Raw genomic sequence first — 20,420 nt, 5'->3', positions numbered from 1 at the left:
TGCCTGAGAAAAGTCCAAGTGGTGAATGTCAAGGTTGTTGCATCTCAGCCATAGTGAGTCTGATACAAAATTACAAGACAATACAGATGAAGAGAGTAGAGTCATGATTTGAACACTGTTTTAGATGTTTCTCAACAGACAATTGTTTTTTCAGTTGCCATGTCTCTCGACAGTGTAGGCCTATAACATCATAGCTATATGCTAAAGGCTGAGGGTTTATCGGCCCTATTCTGGCCTGAAAAACATCTCTGGCTACAAGGAGAACAACCTCCAGCCGACTGGGGACCAGAAGTAGGTGAATGACCTGAACATCTTTAATAGATTTGATCAGCCATTTAGCCCTCCCCCAGCCATGTCTCCCCAGCAGCACTCACCAGTGCCTGCATTGACTGTGGCAAAGATCAAGGCTAGGAAAGATACAGGTCCAGATGGCATCAGTGCTAGGTTTCTAAAGCCCTGTACAGAACAGCTGTGTGATCTTTGAGCACATGTTCAACCTAAGCCTGAGGTCAGGAATGAAAACTAGTAATGAAAAACCATAATATCAAAATAGGCTTAACAGAAAACAAATCAAAGAAACACAGAATAATAACAAGATCACTATGTCACATTACACTGTCTCTGCACAACGCTGGGTCAAATGTCATGGCCTTTTTATTTTTTATTTATTTTATTTTAGATACTGTATTAATCCCAGAGGGAAATTCGTTACGGCTGCTGCACAAGCAGTGTCATACAATGACTAGCAAGGCGCGCCACAGGCTAGGGTGAGTTGGGATCGAACCACCAACCTTCCGGTTATTGGACAACCCTGCTATCCCACTGCGCAACTGTTGCCCCCTTTTGTTTGAATTGGTCACAACACACTTATTGAAGGAGTCATTTGAAATGTGCTATCCAGCAAATTGGGTCCTGCCCTCATGTAATACCACTTTGTACCAAAATGTTTTCTAATGAGTCAATATGGATCTGGTCTGCCCCCCGGGTAATAAAGAGATGCAACAAAGGTGAGGTGTTCAAGGAAGCGATAAAGGAACGATGCAATCACTGGCTGTGTTAAAAAGATAAAACCAATGTCAGAAATGAAAGTATTGAGCGTTTTCTATCATAGCATGTAGCATGTTTGTATCATGCAAACAAAATAAGTATCTACAATTTTTCCATTGCAAGCAAGGCCTATAACTTATTTCCCTCTTACAAGGCCATCGATATAAGAACCCTCATATAGATAAAAATAGATTTAGAACATTTTCATGAAGACATTTAGAATCTATCGACTTTAATAAATAATAAAGCTAATCTTAGCAGCCCATCTACTTCTCTGAAGATTTAAATAGAAATCTCTTTTTGAGTCCTACTTCATGTGGTGCCCAGGGGAAAAGTACAGTGAGCCTTTCTTTTAGTAAAATGCTTCATAAACAATGTATGACACATATATGTCTGTGGAAGTGCTGTATTAGGTGCCCTTTCTTTTTTAAGGAATGAAGTGGAAATATCCCATTAATACAATCTCCTGCCTAATGCTCTGCAGCATTCCATACCCAGCACAGGGATGTATAAATCAGAGCAAATCCTGCTCTGTATGGAGATAATTTATTCAAAATGACAGGATAGATACACTACATGGAAAGGTTTGGCAGCAAGGCCAATACAAGCCAAACATTTGGAAGCAACTGCAAATTTGTGTTCACAATCCCTTTCTTAAAAAACTGTATGAATTCTAGAAAAAAAAAGAAACAAGAGTACAGATTTGTACACTAAGGAAAGATGGACACACTGAAAGATAAATTGCAAATGCTTAAAGGTGTCCAACAAAGCCTGAAGAGACTGCAGGAGACTACAAATTATAAATTCAATTCAATTCAATTTTATTTTATTTATATAGTGCATTTTACATTTAGAATGGCCTCAAATCACTTCACAGAGACCCAGAACCCGAACCCTCTTAAGAGCAACAGTGGCAAGGAAAAACTGCCTTTTAACAGGAAGAAACCTTGAGCAGGATAAAATGCAAATGCATGTTTGTTCCTCTCTCTCTCTCTCTCTCTCTCTCTCTCTCTCTCTCTCCTTCTTCCTCTCTGTCCTGTCTCCCTCTTCTTCTCCTCCTCTACGCAGCCGACTGTCAGCAGGAAGGTTCTTCTTATGAGTCTGGTCCTGTTCAAGGTTTCTTCCTGTTAAAAGGGAGTTTTTCCTTGCCACTGTCTGCTTGCTCAGCTGTTTGGGCTCTGGGTTTATGTAAAGCAACTAGAGACAATTTATAAATAAAACAGAACTGAATCTAGTATTGAGTTGTCTGCCTATTACGTTACAAGCATTTCATTAATTGCTTAGATGACCCTTGGTCAATGCTGCACATAAGACAGTAAGTCTCTTAGAATCTTGAATCTTTGAAGAATATGTGATGCAGGCAGAACTGTATCTGAAACAGGATTCATCACTGAAGCAGATGGAGCAGTGCCCTATGTTTATACCACTGAAGGCTGAGATGGCATCTTCTGAACCTGCTCAATCAATCAAAAACAAAAAAAAACTAAAACTAAAAAGGAGGCCTGCCAGACATCACTCTTATCTTTTGGTGCAGTGATCTTCTTGCTTGCGTTTTTTCTGCCCTTAGGCTTTCCAACATTCACTTCTGTTATCTTTACATCTAGTAAAGTATCTTCTAATTTTAAAAGATAGCATCATATTATAAAAACAGGCCAACCAGGCTTGGAGCATTTAAGCTCAATTTTGATTTTTGTTAAAGCATCCCCTGGTGGTTAAACTACAGTCTGCACTCATATCTGTGGCTCTTAGACTAGACAGGGTGGAGCATCCAAGACTAATTTTAGCAAACAACAGAGCAGTTTGCATTCTTTTGACACAGATGTCAGTCAGTTGTACTTGTAAGAAACAAAAATTAAAAATGCAAATGTTCTATTTAGCGTCCTGCACCCATAGAATGTGCAAACTTTGGCAAACTGAATTCATAGACCCCTGGGTTTTTATTCCCTGCCTTCTGATTGCTGACATAATAAACAAAAACATTTGACAAGATTTTTAGGTTTTATTGAGCCTTTATGTATAAAGCAGTAGTCTCAGTATTGCATATAGTTATTTTACATTTTAAAGATGGTTCATCAAAAATATCTCCGGATTACAATTACAATTACGGTTTGAATTGCTGGTGTTGTTATTTGAATCAGAATCAGAATCGTGTTTATTGCCATGCAAGTGAGGATTCACATTACTAGGAATTTGCCTTAGTGATTGGTGCATACATAAAACATATAATAATTAACATAAAATAAGATAAAACCAAGATAAAAATAAGGAAAATAAGGTCAAGTAAACAAGGTAAACAATGTAACCTAAAAGTAAGGCTATAAATTGACATGACATTACAGACATACAATGAACAGAGCAGAACATGACTGGTGGTTGTACGGCAAAAACCCGATATGATAAGAGTGTAACAGGTACCACATGGATCGGTGAGGTGGTACTAGTGTGCAAAGGCAAGGGCAAGATGGAAGTAACAGTGCAAATAGTCATCATTGGCAGTGACTATACTAACGTCACATTGTGAAGTGACAGTGCAGAGCAGTGTATTAATTACAGTTCAACAGTCCAACAGCAGAGGGGAAGAAGGTGTTCTTGTGGCGTGAAGTTCTGGTCCAAATGGACGGTAACCTTCTGCCTGAAGGGAGTGGCTCATAGAGTCCATGTCCAGGGTGAGAAGGGTCAGCTGTGATCCGACCTGCACGCCTCAACACTGAAGAGAAATGAAAACAAGATGCTTCTGTATGTACTGTCAGTTCTCTGTCTTGTCTATCCTATAATCAAACATTACAAATAAAAATTTAAACTGAAATATGTAGCTGCATCATCAATCGAGATACTCATCGCCTTGAAAGGAACTTTTACTGTTGATTAGACAATAAGACAACAGGCAGTGATCAACAATGTTGCTGTAAAGGAATAACAATAATCAGTAAACAAAGCAGGGCAGCACTGCTAAGGTTTATGTTTGTACAAAAGAATGCCCAGCCTGTTACTGTCAGCAATGCACATCATGTGCCTCAAATGTGTCAATCCTAGGTCACAAGATGCTGAAAGAAGAAACTCAATCATCAATTCATTCAGTGATCATTAGTGCTTTAATATCTTCAGCATCCCATGCTGCAAGTGACACTAATATTTGTAATATAGTGTTACTGCTAATTGAGGGATGAATAATTGTTGACAGCCTCTAAGTTAACATTAGGTATCTTAGACCAAATCAAAGTTCTAATACTGGTTAAGAAAATAAGAGTTGGCCACCCACAACAGAAAAGAGCACGTGTTCTTAGACAGACAAAGCAAAGGTATTACAAGATACAAGACAAGTAGTCTCTAAAACCATTTACCACACATTAGACTGGTGAAAGCCTATAGGTAACAGTATTCAGGTCTATAAAAGAATTATATATCTGTCACGTTGCATCCAGCAGGTTTTATCCATCTTCGGATCTTCAGCATTGTCTTTTATTGGTCCTTTATGCTGAGCACTGGGTCTACCAGTTTATTATGAACATGCATTAAACCTACAATGAAAACATAAAAAACTGATTAGATAAGAGTTCTGCAAAACAAAAGATAAATACATTCTAACAAGACAACAGCTGTCACTGTAGAGAGAATTATGAGAAACATTTTAGCCAGTGCTGTATCAGCATTTTTTCAAACTGTGGCAGTTTGAAAAAAATGTATTTTCTCTATCTTCTCATTTTTAATCAATCAATACTTTTCTCTTGGCAGAAAGAAGGAGGAATCTGTCGGTACCTTTGAAGTATTTTACAGTTTTAACTCTGAGCTCCAGGGTTGCATCCTCATCACAGACAAAGATGGTGCGTGGGTGCTGCTGGAAGGCTGACACTGTCCACATGTGGTTCACACCCTCCTCTATAGCTTTGTACAGAGCGAAGGCTTTATGTGCTCCTGTGATCAGAATCATGACCTAGGCAAAGGACAGCAACAAAAGCAAATATATCAGCACAAACTGCTGCTGCTCCAGGATGTGGGCAGTTAATGAATTAACCATGAACTCCTCTGTATATTACAGTGTTCTAGATTCAAACGTGATCCCATCTACTGACAACTAAATCTTGGTTTAATCTGGGTCACAACTTGACAGAGATCCCAAGCAGTATAGCTAAGAGAAGAATCAGGGTGTTGCAATAAACTGAAATGCTGATTAGAAGGCTGTGGCAGGAGAATATGCTTACAAACATCAATAAAATGGGCCAAAATTCCTCTACAATAATGTGAGGGAGGGATAAGGTCACACAGAAAACCATATCTTCATGTGACTGCTGCTAAAGATGGATCTACAAACTACTGAATCCCAGGGTGTACTGATGATCAATTAATCAAGAGCATCTGATACGCAGTACCTGGGAGCTATTTACCCTCTCAACCTCTATGGAAGGGGCACTTTGGTCTCCATTTTGGCTTAATTTTTGTTTAATAATGACATGGTATAGTTATGTGTTGTCGTTTTTCAGAGGTTGTATTTACCTAATTTAAGAGCTGCTAAGGATTAATCACTTTTTGTTATTAAGTCCTGAAACATAACACCATGCAATTTCAACAGAATAACAGAAAAGACAGTCAGGTTTGCAGAGTGGATTATATCATTGCATTTCAATTTGACCTCCTTTGCATCCATGACAGTTCCTACACCCACAGTCAGAGCCATGGTGGGAACCTTGGAGAGATTGTTACCAAAGAAACGAGCATTTGCCACAATGGTGTCCTTTGCCAGAGTTTTTACTCTGGTCCTGGAAACAAGGCTGGAACCAGGCTCATTGAATGCTATGTGACCATCAGGGCCAATACCTACAGAAAGAGAACAGGAATCATAAAAAGGCAAAAGATAAACATATTTTTATAACCACAAGATTTCAAATAACATCTACATAAAAAATTATGTCTGACCCCCAACAAAAAGCTCAATTCCGCCAGCCTCTGTAATCTTCTGCTCATAGGCCTGACACTCTGCCTCCAGGTCATCTGCATTTCCATCCAGAATGTGAGCATTGGCAGGATTAATGTCAATATGCTTGAAAAAGTTGTTCCACATGTAGGAGTGATAGCTCTCTGAATGAGCTCGAGGTAGACCTGGAGAACAAAACCTTTAAAGTTGGAGGTGAACTTAATTATCCCTGTGAAGGTCAATCTGGGAGCAGCAGCAGCACAAATGAAAAACCACCAGAAGGGGACAGCAACAAAGAACAGAGAAATGGAAATGTTGTTTGAATTTGCTATTAAACTACTGAACTCTGTTCATACATACTTACACACTTCTCTGTATATCCTGCCATGTAAATGTTTCTATGCGCTTTGGAGTTTGATACTCTTTTATTATTAAATTATTATTAACTATTATTATTAAAGTTATTTTCATCTCATTCTCATTTCTTGGTTGGGAAACATGTGGACATATAAGCTACTTGTTTTTTAAAAAACAAAACAGCAGGCTAAAAAATCAAAATCAAAATCAAAATGGGCCTTATACTGAATACTTAATATTTAAAAATTTTAAGGTGATACAACATGGGTCCCAAATGCCAGAGTGAGCTATCCCAAAATGAGAAGATCCATAAATTCTATATCTATCATTAGACACAAGGAACACTTACATACAGTACTATATGAGGCTTTTAGTACAATATCTGAAAATAGTGCCTGCCCAACAGAGCAGAAAAGCGCAATATAAGACCAATGCATTATTATATTATTATTATTAGTTTTCTGATTTACATCTCAAAGATCTCGTAATGTATCAATATAATGTATGAGCGTGACATGTTACACAAAGACTGCAAAAGACATAGCACATTAATCCTCTATCAGGAAATAAGGTGACTATAACTCATAAAGAACTTTAGAAATACTTGCATATCATTTTTTACAAGTACTGAATACACAAAATAATAACCTCTCAACTCTCAGGCATTAGTGTTCATTTAACTCACCCACATATTCATCCATGTTGAACGTTTTCACATATTTGAATGAAATATCTCCATGTTGGTAGTATTCTATTAATTTCTGGTAGCATCCATAAGGAGTGCTCCCTAAAGGAAAACACACTGTGATTAGTAGCCTACATAAAAATGTACATGACTTTTTATAGAAAGGTGCTCACCTGTCGGCAAACCCAGAGTGAAGTATCTGTCCGCAGAGGGCTTGAACTGGATGATTCTGTTGCGAATGTATTTTGCTGCCCACTCACTGACTTGGTCATACTCGTCCAGGATCACCAGCCTCATCACTGAATGATCAGACACAGTTATCGCTTCCAACCTGAGCGTTTACTCTGATATAGTCATGTGATCACATACTGTGCTGAAACTACACAAATCGACTGCGCCCTACCAGCTGATAGTGACAACTATTACTGAACATGTGGCCCTTTTTAAACGCACCTACAAAACACCTGTTGATTCTATGAAGAACAGTCAGGGACCCGTGCATACGGTCCGTGGCTAATGCTAGCAAACGAAGCCTCGCAGAGAGTGGACGGTTTGCATGAATGTACATCTGGAGCTCCCATGTCAGGTAATGACAACATAAATATGAACCTCCCAATAATAATAACGTGACGCTAAAAATACAACCACGTCTTTTACCTGCAAAGTGCCGTTAGCCACACGCAGAGTAAGAGCCTGTTCGATCACATGACCAACTTCCGGTCAAGTGATTTCAGTGGAATGTATGGAAGTCGTTTTGTCCAAAAATAACGTGCGCACATCACAGCAGACAGCTGAAGTGTCCTGGCACCAGAAATGTCTGGTATGAGATTTTAAATGTTCAAAATGAAATGTGATTAATGAGTGGGCGAGAACACCTCGAAAACTAAGGAGGTCATCATAGACTTCAGGAGGAGAGTTGGACATGCTTTATATTATTGGGGACTGTGTGGAGAGGTTGCCTGATTTCCGCTTCCTGGGAGTCCACATCCAGCAGGATCTGTCTTGAGCCTCTGACCTACCGAAAAAGGCACAGCAGAGACAACATTTCCTGAAGGTGCTCAGGAAGAATAACATCTCACATAGGATGCTGATGTCCTTTTATAGTATGTACTAATGTACTGTATGTGTGTGGTTCAGCAGCTGCGAAGTAGCTCAGAGGCAAGCTCTGCAGAATGTCATTGAGGCAGCTGAGAAGATAGTCGGGTACCTCACCCCACTTTGGAAGAACTACATGCTTCCTGCTGCCTCGAGGTCAATCCACACCCAGGACATTCATGTAAAATCCTGTGATGTAAAATAAAGAATACAGATGGTGGTGGTGTCCCATGGCAGCGTAGGCCTAGAGCAGCATAGATATTTAAAAGGTTAAAGTCTACGAGTTAGTATTCTATTCTACCTGTGGCTGAGGCCATGTCAACAAGTTCCTGTATCTATACCTATCAGCCCTTCACACTATGTTTAAGGCTAACTGTACGCTTTACCAAACAGAAAGGTTTTCAGTCTAGTCTTAAAGGTGGAGGCAGTGTCTGCCTCTCAGGCCCAGGTTGGTAACTGGTTCCATAGTAGCAGTGCCTGATAGCTAAAGGCTTGTCCTCCCATTTTACTTTTATGAATCCTAGGAACTACAAGCAGACCTGCACTGTGAGATCTGACTGTTCTATACTATCAGGTCCTACAGTGGTCCAGTCTAATAGTAACAAAAGCATGGACAAGTTTTTAAGCATCACTGAGACAGGACGCTCCTGATCATAGCAATATTACGGAGGTGAAAGAAGGCGGTCTTAGAGACTTGTTTAATATGGGAGATAAACAACATGTCCTGATAATTCCGAGGTTCCGAGGAGAGAATGTTATCAGTAATCTAGTTCTGAGATGTTTTGGTCCAAAAACAATGACCTCAGTTTTATCTGAGTTTAACAATAAAAAAATTCCAAGGTCATCCAGTCCTTTATGTAATTATATTGTAAATACAGTTACTATGTTCTGAGTTATCCTGACAACCAGCCAATCCTTTTAAATCCTCTGTTACCTTTAAACTCTGCAACCAATTAGTACAAATGTTCATATTCTAAACATAAGGCTCTATCCAAAAAAAAAGACAAAACATACACATCAACAGAGTCGTGTTTATAATTTAATTCTGTAACATACTTCTTATCAGTGATGATACAATACAACTTCCCACTTGGAGCAGAGTTAGGTTGAATCTGTGATGTTAAGTAGAACCGGAGAGGTAGAAGAGTAGATCTAAGGTTTGTTCTATAGTCTCTTCTGTAGAAGAAAATGAGGGTGATGGTCCCATGATGTCGCTGGAGACAGAAACCTGATCCACCAAGTATGACCGCTAAAATATTCACTTTAGTCTTTCTTCTTGTAGTCTTCCAAGTGGGCCAGGATCCACCCAGAGGGTCCAAGGATGGCCAGAGAGAGCATGCCCAGGCCAATGGTAGTTTCCTAAACACAAAAGACACAACAGATTAACATGTGCTTTTTAGAACTTTAGTACTTCTGTGAGTAATTTGGAAAGGCTTAACTATAAGTATTACTGTGTGTGGTAAATGTGACATAATTATAAATTCTTGTCCTGCCTCATAAGCACATCACCAGGATGACAGAAGTGTTTAACAGAAACAACAGTGATGCCATTTTAAGAAGCAAGTATACCAGTGAATTAAACATGTGCATGTGTATGGTTGAATTCCAAAGTACTTTAGTTTACCGCATATCTTTATGTACTACATATACATCTCGCTCCACACAAACAGATGTTGGAGATGTCCTTTAACAAAAGCAGCAGACAGCGGAAGACTTCAACAAGAGGACAAGAATTCTCTGGGCTGTCTCACACACTGTCCCCATGGTTATGTCACTATTGACCGAAGTGCACAGCATCGAACAGTCATGCAAGATAGTTACACTGATGCAACAGGAATCAAGTCTCAAACGTAAACCTACTAATTTCTGTTGAAGTGAGCAACAGGCAATATTCTTTTTACAGTCCCCGCTGACTGAAGTCTGGCGACCTCGTTAGTCAAGGACAGCGCATAGCTGCTAGCTAGCATGCAGTTAGCATGTGTTCAAGGTGGTTCGGCATACAACAGACTTACAACTGCGTTGATGGGTGCTTTAGCCGGTTTGCTTCTAATATTGGCTGTCTGTGTGATGGTGTGTCCACGAAGGGCAGGAGCAGCGCGTCTAAAGCCGGTCCTCAAAATCCCCGACATGTTTGTTTTTCGTGGAGAAAGCTACCGTCTTCTTCACAGAAAATGTCTCGAATAAGGCGGAACTGCTTCAGCTTAGTGGACTTCCTCCCCGCTCTCGCTCTCTGTCTAAGTAACGAGCGAGCCGCACAGTGCCATCTACTGTCCCGGAAGATGTTGTGCATGCATCCAATCCACCGTTACATGCAAATGACGTTTAGCATTAGCCATTTTTAAAACCACTTAACACTTCCCTTACTCCTCCACCTTCACTGCAATTTAGATGAGAGTGTTAAGACTTTGCAGTCTGCACTATACTAGCTAGCATTAAAGTAGTTTTTTTATGTCTTCCTTGGGACAACTGAGAGTTATAAAGTAAGCAACCAGGCAAAGCAGTCAGGATGCCATGCACATGAATTCAGCCAGTGTCAATGATTTTACAGACATTATCCTGTCCTTTTTCCTGGTCTTCATGGTGGTTTATGAAATGCTTACACAGCACCTACTGCATATCCAGGCACTCAGGGATATGGATCCGATCTCAGTTTCTGAGTTTCTTTCAGTTTATTGGTGGAATGTGTGTTGTTTCAAACCGATGCTTAAGAAGACCACAAAAAAGCCATGAGAAGACCACAGGTAAATTTATTGGTCAGAGGCATCATGTTTCCGTGACATAGCAGTACTGTTGTAACAGGAGACTGGCCATCATTCAGGATCAAAAGGTGAGACTATTTGTAGCAAATCCATATGTAAAACATTGTCCAGTATGAAAAGAGAAATAATGCAATTGTAGTAATTGTATGTTAATAATAAATTGATTTTGTTATCGCTCTGCACATTGGCCCATAGGATGTCTTCGTAGACCTTGAGGGTGGGGGTTTCTGACACAGATGCCCTGTTTGCTACTTACAGTATATCCTGCAGTCTGCCGTCTTTCAGATTCAAATTCAGTCTTAAAATATCAAATCTTATATGCCAAAGGCCAACTTGCAAGCACCTCCTCGTGAGTGGTAATCCTCTCTTGTGGAGCTTTGCTGCCAATGTTACGTGCAGACTACTGCCTGCTAAGGAGGGACAGAGAAGCATTGGTATGCAATAATCCTCCGCATTTACCCCCACCCCAACAATAGCCCACAGATTTTAGTTAGCTTTTCAAAATACTCTCTCTGCTTCTCAGATTTTAAAACTCTTGAGGATCTAAAGTATAACATTTTCCAGTATTTTAATTTATTGTCTGACACATTTCGCGATGGGGATTGACACTGGAGTAAATATTTCAGATGACGTTGCATCTTATGATGGGAAAAGTGCCTTTACCCAACTGGAGCACAACATAGTGGCTGGATATCTTATTACTGCAGGTAACAAATATGACAGCCATCTTATTTCTCTGATCTGTGCTCTTCACATACAACAGTGTTTCTTGCAGTAGGGGCGAGATCCCAAAGTGTATGTCTGGTCATATAGGAGTGGTACGTGTCACTCACATAGTGGTACGCGTCTTAAAGTGTCATCGCTTGCTGTTTTAGTGGTATGTGCCGCTTTGTGGCTCCATTCTACTGTTTTTTGGGATGTTTTAGTAGCCCTTTAATGACCATTTTGGACTTGATCACTTGGACAGTCTGATCTAGCACTGCATTATACATATACATTAGTTTGTATAGATGTTCGAGTGGGACGTACTAATCTCAGTGGCATCCCTCATTGGTTTTAGTGGCTGCTCCGTTTAACTGGTTATTATGTTGTCTGGTGATATTTGTTTATGTTAGGTAAACAGATGTGCTTGATGTTGGCCTCGTTAAGGCATACCAAATACCACTCAAAACAAAGAACCATGTTAGAGTTTGGAGAAGTAAGGAGGAATACAATACCAGGAAGTTCAGGCTTAAGCACTTTTTAGTGGCATCTTTTTCTCACAACACAACCTTCATATATGATCTTTTTTACAGTGCTATCAATATTTCAACAGTTCTATGTAAACCCAATTACAAATGCATTATGAAGTGAATGCATTCAAAAATAATCATTGCATGCTACAAACATGTCTTCTCAGCCAACAGTCTTTCTATTCTGGATTTAGGAAGTCTTCATTACTAATCATTTGAATCAAAGTGGCCTGTTCTACACACATTCCAAGATATTTAATCACATTTATAGTGATCACTGAAAGACTGGAAGAAAAAAAATGGCTCATGGTGGATTTTTTTCTAAATTCTAAATTTGAATCCTGCAGTAGAACTCGTTTACTTACACTTTCTAGATAAAATGGGGGACACTTGCTAGAACATTTCCTTTCTTCTCTGGTTAAAAAAGTTTAGCAGTGTTGATGGTAATTAGTTAACTATTATGTTTAATATTTATTGCACTTTTATATGTTTTTGGTCAACATGGTTGTTTTATTATAAGTGCATTATATATAAAGTTGCAGTGCAGTTGCAGTATATCAGGCTAATTCCTTTTCCTTTTTGTCTCTTTTTGTGCTAAGCTTCTTTTCTATTCTATTCTATTGTATTCTATACAAGGTTGGGAGTTACATTCTAATGTAAATAGTGAAGAAAATCTTCTCGGCACTCTTTTCTGTAGTCAGCTTACTTGGTATCAGAATGCTTATGTTAATTACTTAATACTGCAAAAAGACAAGCACACCACAACTATAATTTATTAACTATTATTTATTATATACTATAATATGGAATTAAGTGTTTCATTTGGCCTTCACACTGCAACACTTCTTTTCTTTTCCAAGGTGTCATCAGTTTAGCAAGCAACATTGTGGTGCTGCTGATGTTTGTGAAGTTTAAGGAGCTCCGTACTGCCACCAATTTCATCATAATCAACCTGGCTTTTACTGACATTGGAGTAGCTGGTATTGGTTATCCCATGTCAGCTGCTTCAGATATCCATGGCAGCTGGAAATTTGGATATACTGGTTGCCAGGTAGGTAGAATTTAGATTTACTTCAACCAGTGCAGTGCAGAAGGCTGTGTTTCAGATTAGGTTTTTTTCAACTTGCACTGTGACATTGAACCATGTGATATTAATCTGCAGCAAAGGAGTGTTTAGAACTTGAAGCCAAACCACTGTTTGCTTTCAGTAAAAGTACAGTGAAAAATATATTATTCTAAGAGGTGTCCCTCCAGTAACCATTCAGTTTTCCACAAACCAATGCAAGAATTACATTCCAAATTTAAAGTTTAAAAGAATGTGTTATGTGTTAAAGAAATCTTGCACAAAAATACATTTTTTTCTCAATTCTCAATTATATTTTTATATTGTTGTGTCACTGGTGGTGCAGCAATATCTAAATGTTTATGACAAACAAACAAATTATTATTGACAATGCAAGTAACATCAGGACAGGTATTAAGGTAACAAGATGGCAAACCAACTGTTTTCTTTGTTTCTGTGTCTCCTTCAGATCTATGCAGCTCTCAACATCTTTTTTGGCATGGCCAGTATTGGCTTGCTGACTGTGGTGGCTATTGATCGATACCTCACAATCTGCAGACCAGACATAGGTAACCATTTCTTCTCCTCATGTATGCTTTATCATTTAGGATTTATGTACAATGTGTAATATATACCAGTGGTGAACAGTGACTTTTAGAGCTGGGGATTCAACTCAGCTTAAATATAGCCACACACAAAAAAGCAGCAAAAAGAAGATTTTGCAAGGAATAAGCAATGGTAAATTAACCCCACTGTTCTTAATCTTGTAAATTGAAGGAATAAAATTAATCAGCTGAGAATAAAGATAGCAATGTAAATCCTTTTTGAATGTGTTTTTAATCAATTTATCGAACAACTGCTGAACAAGCAGAACATGAACTTAGAGACAACACCTTCTGGCTTAAGTGTGAACTCCCTCATCCACAGCCAGTCCGAGGTAAACATATTAAATCCAGCAGAGAGCAAACACCACCTGCGGTATCCTTTATGGAGGTTATAGGGTGGTCTGTCAGCTTCTATAGTTAACAGTACTAGGATTTAGGTACTAGTACTAGGTGACATAGGTGGTTGCAAAAAAGTTATTCATTGATCGGGACTGGAACGTGAGTCATGGCAGTGAAAACGCTTGTTGCATGAGCTGTAAAAGAGTTCTAGTCTGAGCTGGTAGGTCAGAAGGGGGGGAGGCTATGACTCATTTTTATTATTTTATACTGTACTTTGTACTCTATTGTCTTCATTTTTAAACTCATAAATTTCATAGCCTAACTGTATCTACTGTATCTATTATCTAGATATAAATCTAACTCAAGCCTTTTGTTAAACTGATAATACATTTAAAAAATAAATAAAAAAAAATATTATCAAATAAATAACCTCAGTTTTAATTCAGGGTTAAAAAATGCAACTGAATCATACCCAGTAAACAGCATTTTGCCCTGTTGGCCACAAAAACAGTAACATCTTGAATATTTTCCTGTAAGTTATTCAAAACAATATATACCATTTAGGCCAGTAATTAACAAACAGCACAGCAAGCACTATAGTAACTTAAGACTGGAGCTCCATGCAAGATCTCACTTCATGCGGTAGGGATTCTTAGAAAGGTGAGGGATTGGCCCAGAACTGGAGGAGCTTGTAAATGATCTCAGGGAAGCTGGGACCACACTCACCAACAAAACCATTAGTAACACACTTTGCTGTTATGGACCACACTGCACTACTACTACTTGAGGTGAAAAAGATGGGTTTTGGATGGGACCTCCAGAATGACAATAAGCCAAATGGCCACAAAGGAGTGGCTTACATTAAGATAATTGAAAGGCCTAGCCAGTTCCTGGACCTTTATCCTATAGAAAAATCTATGAAGGGAGCTGAAATTGCAAGTTGCCAAGCCACAGCCTTGAAACATTCAGGATTTATTATCTGTAAAGAGTGGACCAAAATCCCCTCTGAGATGTGCACAAACTTCAAGAAACATCTGACCTCTCTGCAGTGGCGGTTGTACACATGACCAGTTATGGGAAACTAGTCATTTTGATACCTGTGTGTATGATGGTGCAGGCTGTGGGCATCAAGTGAAGAGAGAGGCTGCTGAATGGATGAAAAATATGGATGAAAAATAATCATTCCCCACTTTTTACCCCATATTTAACTCATAAAACCAGCTGACAGCAAGCAGTATTCTTACTTTAGTTTAACGTTAATCAGCCTGTCATTGATGGACGGACTTATGTTAGCAGAATGTAGCTACCCTGTTAGCTAACTGAAGAGCATCATGGATGGACGTTATAAAAACACAGACATCAAACTCTCAGTCCAGCATCAGACTACAGTCCTCTGTCTGCAGCTCTGCTGTCTGTTTGGTTTGTTGTCATGGCCCCAACACTTCCATGTTGTTTAATGATCTTGTATTAATGGTAAGAGGTCTCACTCCTTCAATCATTCACGCTACTATACACAAACATGCAGTGATGCACACTATCAGGACAGAGTGTCACTCCCTGACGATCCATTTGGGAGACCCAGAGGTGAACTGTTCCCCGCGCCCCTTCCTCTCCTCTCACAGCTTCTGTGTACGGCACCTTCTCAGCAAGCAGCTGCAGCTGCAGGGGGTGCTAATTTGCCATTTCTCCACACAGTGATATGATCATAATATAAAACAAAATACTGCTCGTGCCCAAAACTGCCACTGCCTCTGTGTTTGCCAATGTCAGGAATCCCAGCGCATTTGGCATACACAATAGTCATTTCAAAAGTCTGGAAATATTCAAAGATTCAAAGAATTTTATCTGTCATATGCATAGTATTGACAATGGGGTCATCTAAGCAATGAAATGAATAAAATAAATTAGGGGCATGACCTCTTCCCTTACATTTTCTGAAGTCAATGAACATCTCCTTGGTTTTGCAGACATTGAGAGAAAGGTTAGAATAGAATAGAATAGAATAGAATAGAATATACTTTATTCATCCCAAGATAGGAAATTTCACTATTGCAGCAGCAAAATACAGGCACTCATGCATACTTAAAAATAAAAAAATATACCTCTAACGGTAAAAATTAAACAGTATAAACATTATTAACAGCAAGATAAAAAATAAACATAGGTGCAGAAGCAAAACAATTTGTAATGCAGGTATAAATATAAGTCTAAATCGGATTGTGCAATTTGGTATGATGATATGATATGATATGATCAGTTGCCTTGGAAAAGACTTTACCTGCACCCTCAGGAATGCAAAAACCATTCATAAGCTCAAATCCAAAGGGGTCTCAGGCCAACCTGCCTGATACAAGGCTCAGATATACCAACATGGCATCTTATTTTTATTTTTTTTACTTAACCTTATTTAACCAGGTAAAAAACCTGGCCAAGTGGTCCGTAGCACACGTCAAGAACATTAGAACAATTAAAAGAATCAAAAAGTAGTAAATGGAAGTAGTAAAAACACAGGCACTGATGGATGGATGCTTTTTGCCTATTGCGTAATAAAGAATGAAAAGCTTTAAATGAGATAAGCTCATAAATGTTTAACTCAGTCTGGAGGGTATTCCAGGCTGAAGGAGCAGAGAAGCTAAAGGCCCGTTTTCCCAGTTCAGTCCGCACATGAGGAACCTGATGCCACTGGATCGTAAGGCATAGTGGCTGATAGTTCTCTGAAGAAGAGTACACAGATAAGGTGGAGCCAAACCAACAACGGTCTTATAGACCAAGGCCATCCAATGAGTGGACATTCTTGTGCTCAGGGAAGGCCACTCAGCTTTGGCATACAGTTCACAGTGGTGGGTGGGGTGGTTACATCCAGTCACAAACCTCAAGGCACAGTGGTAAACAGTGTTCAAAGATTGACGGCATTTGGACGACGCCGTCATGTATACAACATCACCATAATCAATCAGTGGTAAAAAGGTTGCTGATACCAGAAGTCTGCGGGCGCTGAGAGAAAAACAACATTTGTTCCGAAAATAAAACCCAAGCTTCACCTTGAGTTTGCAGACTAAGTTTGAGATATGTGCTTTGAATGACTCTGAATCAAGTAAAAAAACAAGATATTTATAGCTGCTGACCAGTTCAATTTGTTTCCCTTGAAGTGTTGTTATTACAGGCATGTTATCTTGTCCTCTACACTTTGGTGAAAATGCCATCAATGCCATTATTATGTCCTATGGCCCCTTTCTGGTGTGCAAAGTGAACATGTCCACACAGGAGGCCATATAGAAGAAGATCAGCAGCAGGTTATGATTGTAGGTATTACTATTGTACCATGCAACTTATAAACAGCAGTATAGTACACTATGAAAAGAGCAATAAACAGCAGCCTTAAAGTTCGAGTTCAAGATTTCTTGCAACAGACAGTTGGTGGCTGAGTTCAAGCTGAAACATGTGCTGCTGATGGGTGTAGTAGTAACATGTTGGCTGAGGTTGTGATCATCAAGACCCAACACAAGGTCAGGTGACAGCTAGTCCTGGAAGAAGTGTAACCTCTTTTTACAGCCTAAGGCTGCTAAACACAGACAGTGCTACTTAGACACAAGCCCAGGCATAACCTGATTGGACAGCTGTTATGACATGGCACATTCTTTCTATGCTGTCCAACTATGCAAGTATTGAAGTTGCAGTTATGATGTCATGTCCTATTTTTGGTTAGTTCCACTTTGTCCAGATTAGCTGAATGTAACTATTAGAAATACTCGTAACCTTTGGAGAAGTTTTTTCAAATTTATTGATATTAGTCATTATGTGTGTATATGATCATTCATAATTTTCTATATCATACTTTTCAGGGCAGAAAATGACTGTGCGATCATATAACCTTCTTATTCTGGCAGCATGGCTGAATGCTGTGTTTTGGTCCTCCATGCCCATAGTGGGTTGGGCTAGTTATGCCCCTGACCCTACAGGAGCTACATGCACAATCAACTGGAGACAGAATGATGCGTAAGTTTCACATTTTTTTGAATATGGTGAGTTAAAGTTACTACTTACAGTACAATGTACTTGAGTCACCAATGAACAAGGCAGAATCAACTAGCAAAAATGGTACATAATGGCAGTCAGGGTACCTCTGGCTAGCACATGGAGGGCTGTGCGGCCCTCCAAAGAAATGCCTCCCCACACCATTACTGACCCACCACCAAACTGCTCATGCTGGAGGATGTTGCAGGCAGCAGAAGGTTCTCCACGGTGTCTCCAGACTCAACTGTCACAACTGACACGTGCTCAGTGTGAACCTGCTCTCATCCGTGAAGAGCACAGGATGGTGAATCTGCCAATCTTGGTGTTCTCTGGCAAATGTCCTGCACAGTGTTGGGCTGTAAGCACAAGCCCCACTTATGGACGATGTTGTTGTGTGTATATATATATATATATATATTAATGGAATATTAACATATTTTAATATAATGCTTAAATATTAAAGACTGTCTTAGAGACCTATTTAATATGAGGGAAAAACGACATGTTTTGATGAAAGATAACTCTGAGGTTCCTCACAGTCGTACTGGAGGCCAATGTAATGCAATCCACAGAGAGAGTGTTATCAGATAATCTAGTTCTGAGATGTTTTGGGCCAAAAACAATGGCCTCAGTTTTATCAAAGTTTAATAGTAAAAAATTGGAGGTCATCCAGTCCTTTATGTCCTTTAGACATCCCTGTAGTCTGACTAATGGCTCTGTTTCACCAGGCTTCATGGATAATACAGCTGGGTATCATCAACAAATGAAAGTTTATTGCTTCTGAAAGAACGTCCAACAGCAATATGTGCTTCAAAACAATAATAAAAGCTACATATGAGGCTACATAATGTACATAAAGTGCACATTAGGACAAATTGAGACCTTGTCCATGAGGTCCTTTTGGAGCATTAAGGGCCGCCACATTACTGCTCTCTCTAGATCCCCCTGGGCCTGCAGATACTGTTGGCTGCTCCTCACTGTCCGTCATTATCTGAGATTGACAACCAGTACAGATTGTTATAAGAATTCCATAGTTAATTCAACTGTGTCATATTTAAAATCCTATTCTTAATATTGAACCAATTTTAATGCATACTGTATACCTTGATGTTGCACAAATCACTTTACTGTTTCTCCTCCACAGCTCCTTCATCTCCTTTACTATGGCAGTGATTGCTGTGAACTTTGTGATTCCTCTGTCGGCCATGTTTTACTGCTACTACAATGTGTCAGTTACAGTCAAAAGATACAAAGCCAGCAACTGTCTGGACAGCATCAACATTGACTGGTCTGATCAGATGGACGTCACCAAGGTGAAACCTAGGCCTCACAGGATTACAGGATCCTATGTATATCAATTTAGGCATAATCAATATCTAAATGCAGCTATCTTGCCAGTTTGTTGCCAGTGTATCATACACATATATACATATTTCCCACTGTTACATTTATTTCAGACCACTAGGGATGTGTGGTTCCCCAACTGGGAAAAATGGATGAGTTTTAACTGTTTAATCTCCATATGCTACAGTATTCTGCCGATATTGAATAAATGCTGTGTTATGTTTGCTGTTGACAGATGTCCATTGTAATGATTGTCATGTTCCTGATTGCCTGGTCTCCGTACTCCATGGTGTGTCTTTGGGCATCGTTTGGCGATCCTATGACCATCCCTGCCCCCATGGCTATAATCGCTCCACTCTTTGCCAAGTCCTCCACTTTTTACAATCCATGCATTTACGTGATTGCCAACAAAAAGTGAGTTTTGTCTCTTTATCATAAAGCCTTAATAAAGTGTGCTATAATGATGTTTATAATACTATTATGCTCTATATAAAAGAGAGCTTTCTTTTCTTTTTATTTATTTCTTTCACTCTAATGGTGTGGAATGTATTTTTTTCAACAGGTTCAGGAGAGCCATCATTGGGATGATTCGATGTCAAACGAGACAACGAATCACTATCAATAGCCAGGTTCCTATGACAACCTCCCAACAACCTCTGACCCAGTAAAATTAGGGTGCTTCAATTTAACATGAAAACCTTATAGAGAACATTGCAGTAATGACATCAATCACAAATAATAATAATAATAATAATTTGTGTAGCCATATTACTGAATAATATAATGCACTGTGGTGTTTACTGTGTAAATTCCACACTGTAGTCAATGCTACAGTGCAATTACCTCATTAACAAACTCAGTATAGAAAAAAATCGATCTGAATGGATTGCTTTCCTCCACCTGCTCCTATCCAGCAGGACACTGCTTTTTGTTTGAGTGCTTTTATGACATCTTTGTGAAATTCTACATAT

At 39.2% G+C, this 20,420-nt stretch overlaps 3 protein-coding genes across 3 annotated transcripts; 1 reads left to right on the top strand and 2 right to left on the bottom strand.

Moving 5' to 3' along the window:
- Window positions 1-3,886: 3,886 nt before the first annotated feature.
- LOC114427011 (glucosamine-6-phosphate isomerase 2) lies at window positions 3,887-7,723 on the bottom strand. Its single transcript, XM_028394697.1, has 7 exons — window positions 7,656-7,723; window positions 7,172-7,297; window positions 6,999-7,100; window positions 5,959-6,141; window positions 5,675-5,859; window positions 4,804-4,978; window positions 3,887-4,565 (listed from the first exon to the last, which is right to left on the bottom strand). The coding sequence occupies exons 2-7, from the start codon at window positions 7,293-7,295 to the stop codon at window positions 4,507-4,509; spliced, it is 828 nt and encodes a 275-aa protein (XP_028250498.1). The 5' UTR covers window positions 7,296-7,297; window positions 7,656-7,723; the 3' UTR covers window positions 3,887-4,506.
- Window positions 7,724-9,114: 1,391 nt separating this feature from the next.
- LOC114427660 (cytochrome c oxidase subunit 8B, mitochondrial-like) lies at window positions 9,115-10,318 on the bottom strand. Its single transcript, XM_028395837.1, has 2 exons — window positions 10,106-10,318; window positions 9,115-9,452 (listed from the first exon to the last, which is right to left on the bottom strand). Exons 1-2 carry the CDS (start codon window positions 10,220-10,222, stop codon window positions 9,357-9,359), a joined length of 213 nt encoding a protein of 70 aa, XP_028251638.1. The 5' UTR covers window positions 10,223-10,318; the 3' UTR covers window positions 9,115-9,356.
- A 1,129-nt stretch (window positions 10,319-11,447) lies between these two features.
- rrh (retinal pigment epithelium-derived rhodopsin homolog) lies at window positions 11,448-20,117 on the top strand. Its single transcript, XM_028396027.1, has 7 exons — window positions 11,448-11,559; window positions 12,945-13,135; window positions 13,617-13,716; window positions 17,934-18,087; window positions 19,250-19,418; window positions 19,685-19,863; window positions 20,012-20,117. Exons 1-7 carry the CDS (start codon window positions 11,448-11,450, stop codon window positions 20,115-20,117), a joined length of 1,011 nt encoding a protein of 336 aa, XP_028251828.1.
- The last annotated feature ends 303 nt before the right edge of the window (window positions 20,118-20,420 follow it).

Source organism: Parambassis ranga, chromosome 22 (assembly GCF_900634625.1).
Source record: "Parambassis ranga chromosome 22, fParRan2.1, whole genome shotgun sequence".
NCBI lineage: Eukaryota > Metazoa > Chordata > Actinopteri > Ambassidae > Parambassis > Parambassis ranga.
This window is presented reverse-complemented; position numbering and strand designations above follow the sequence as displayed.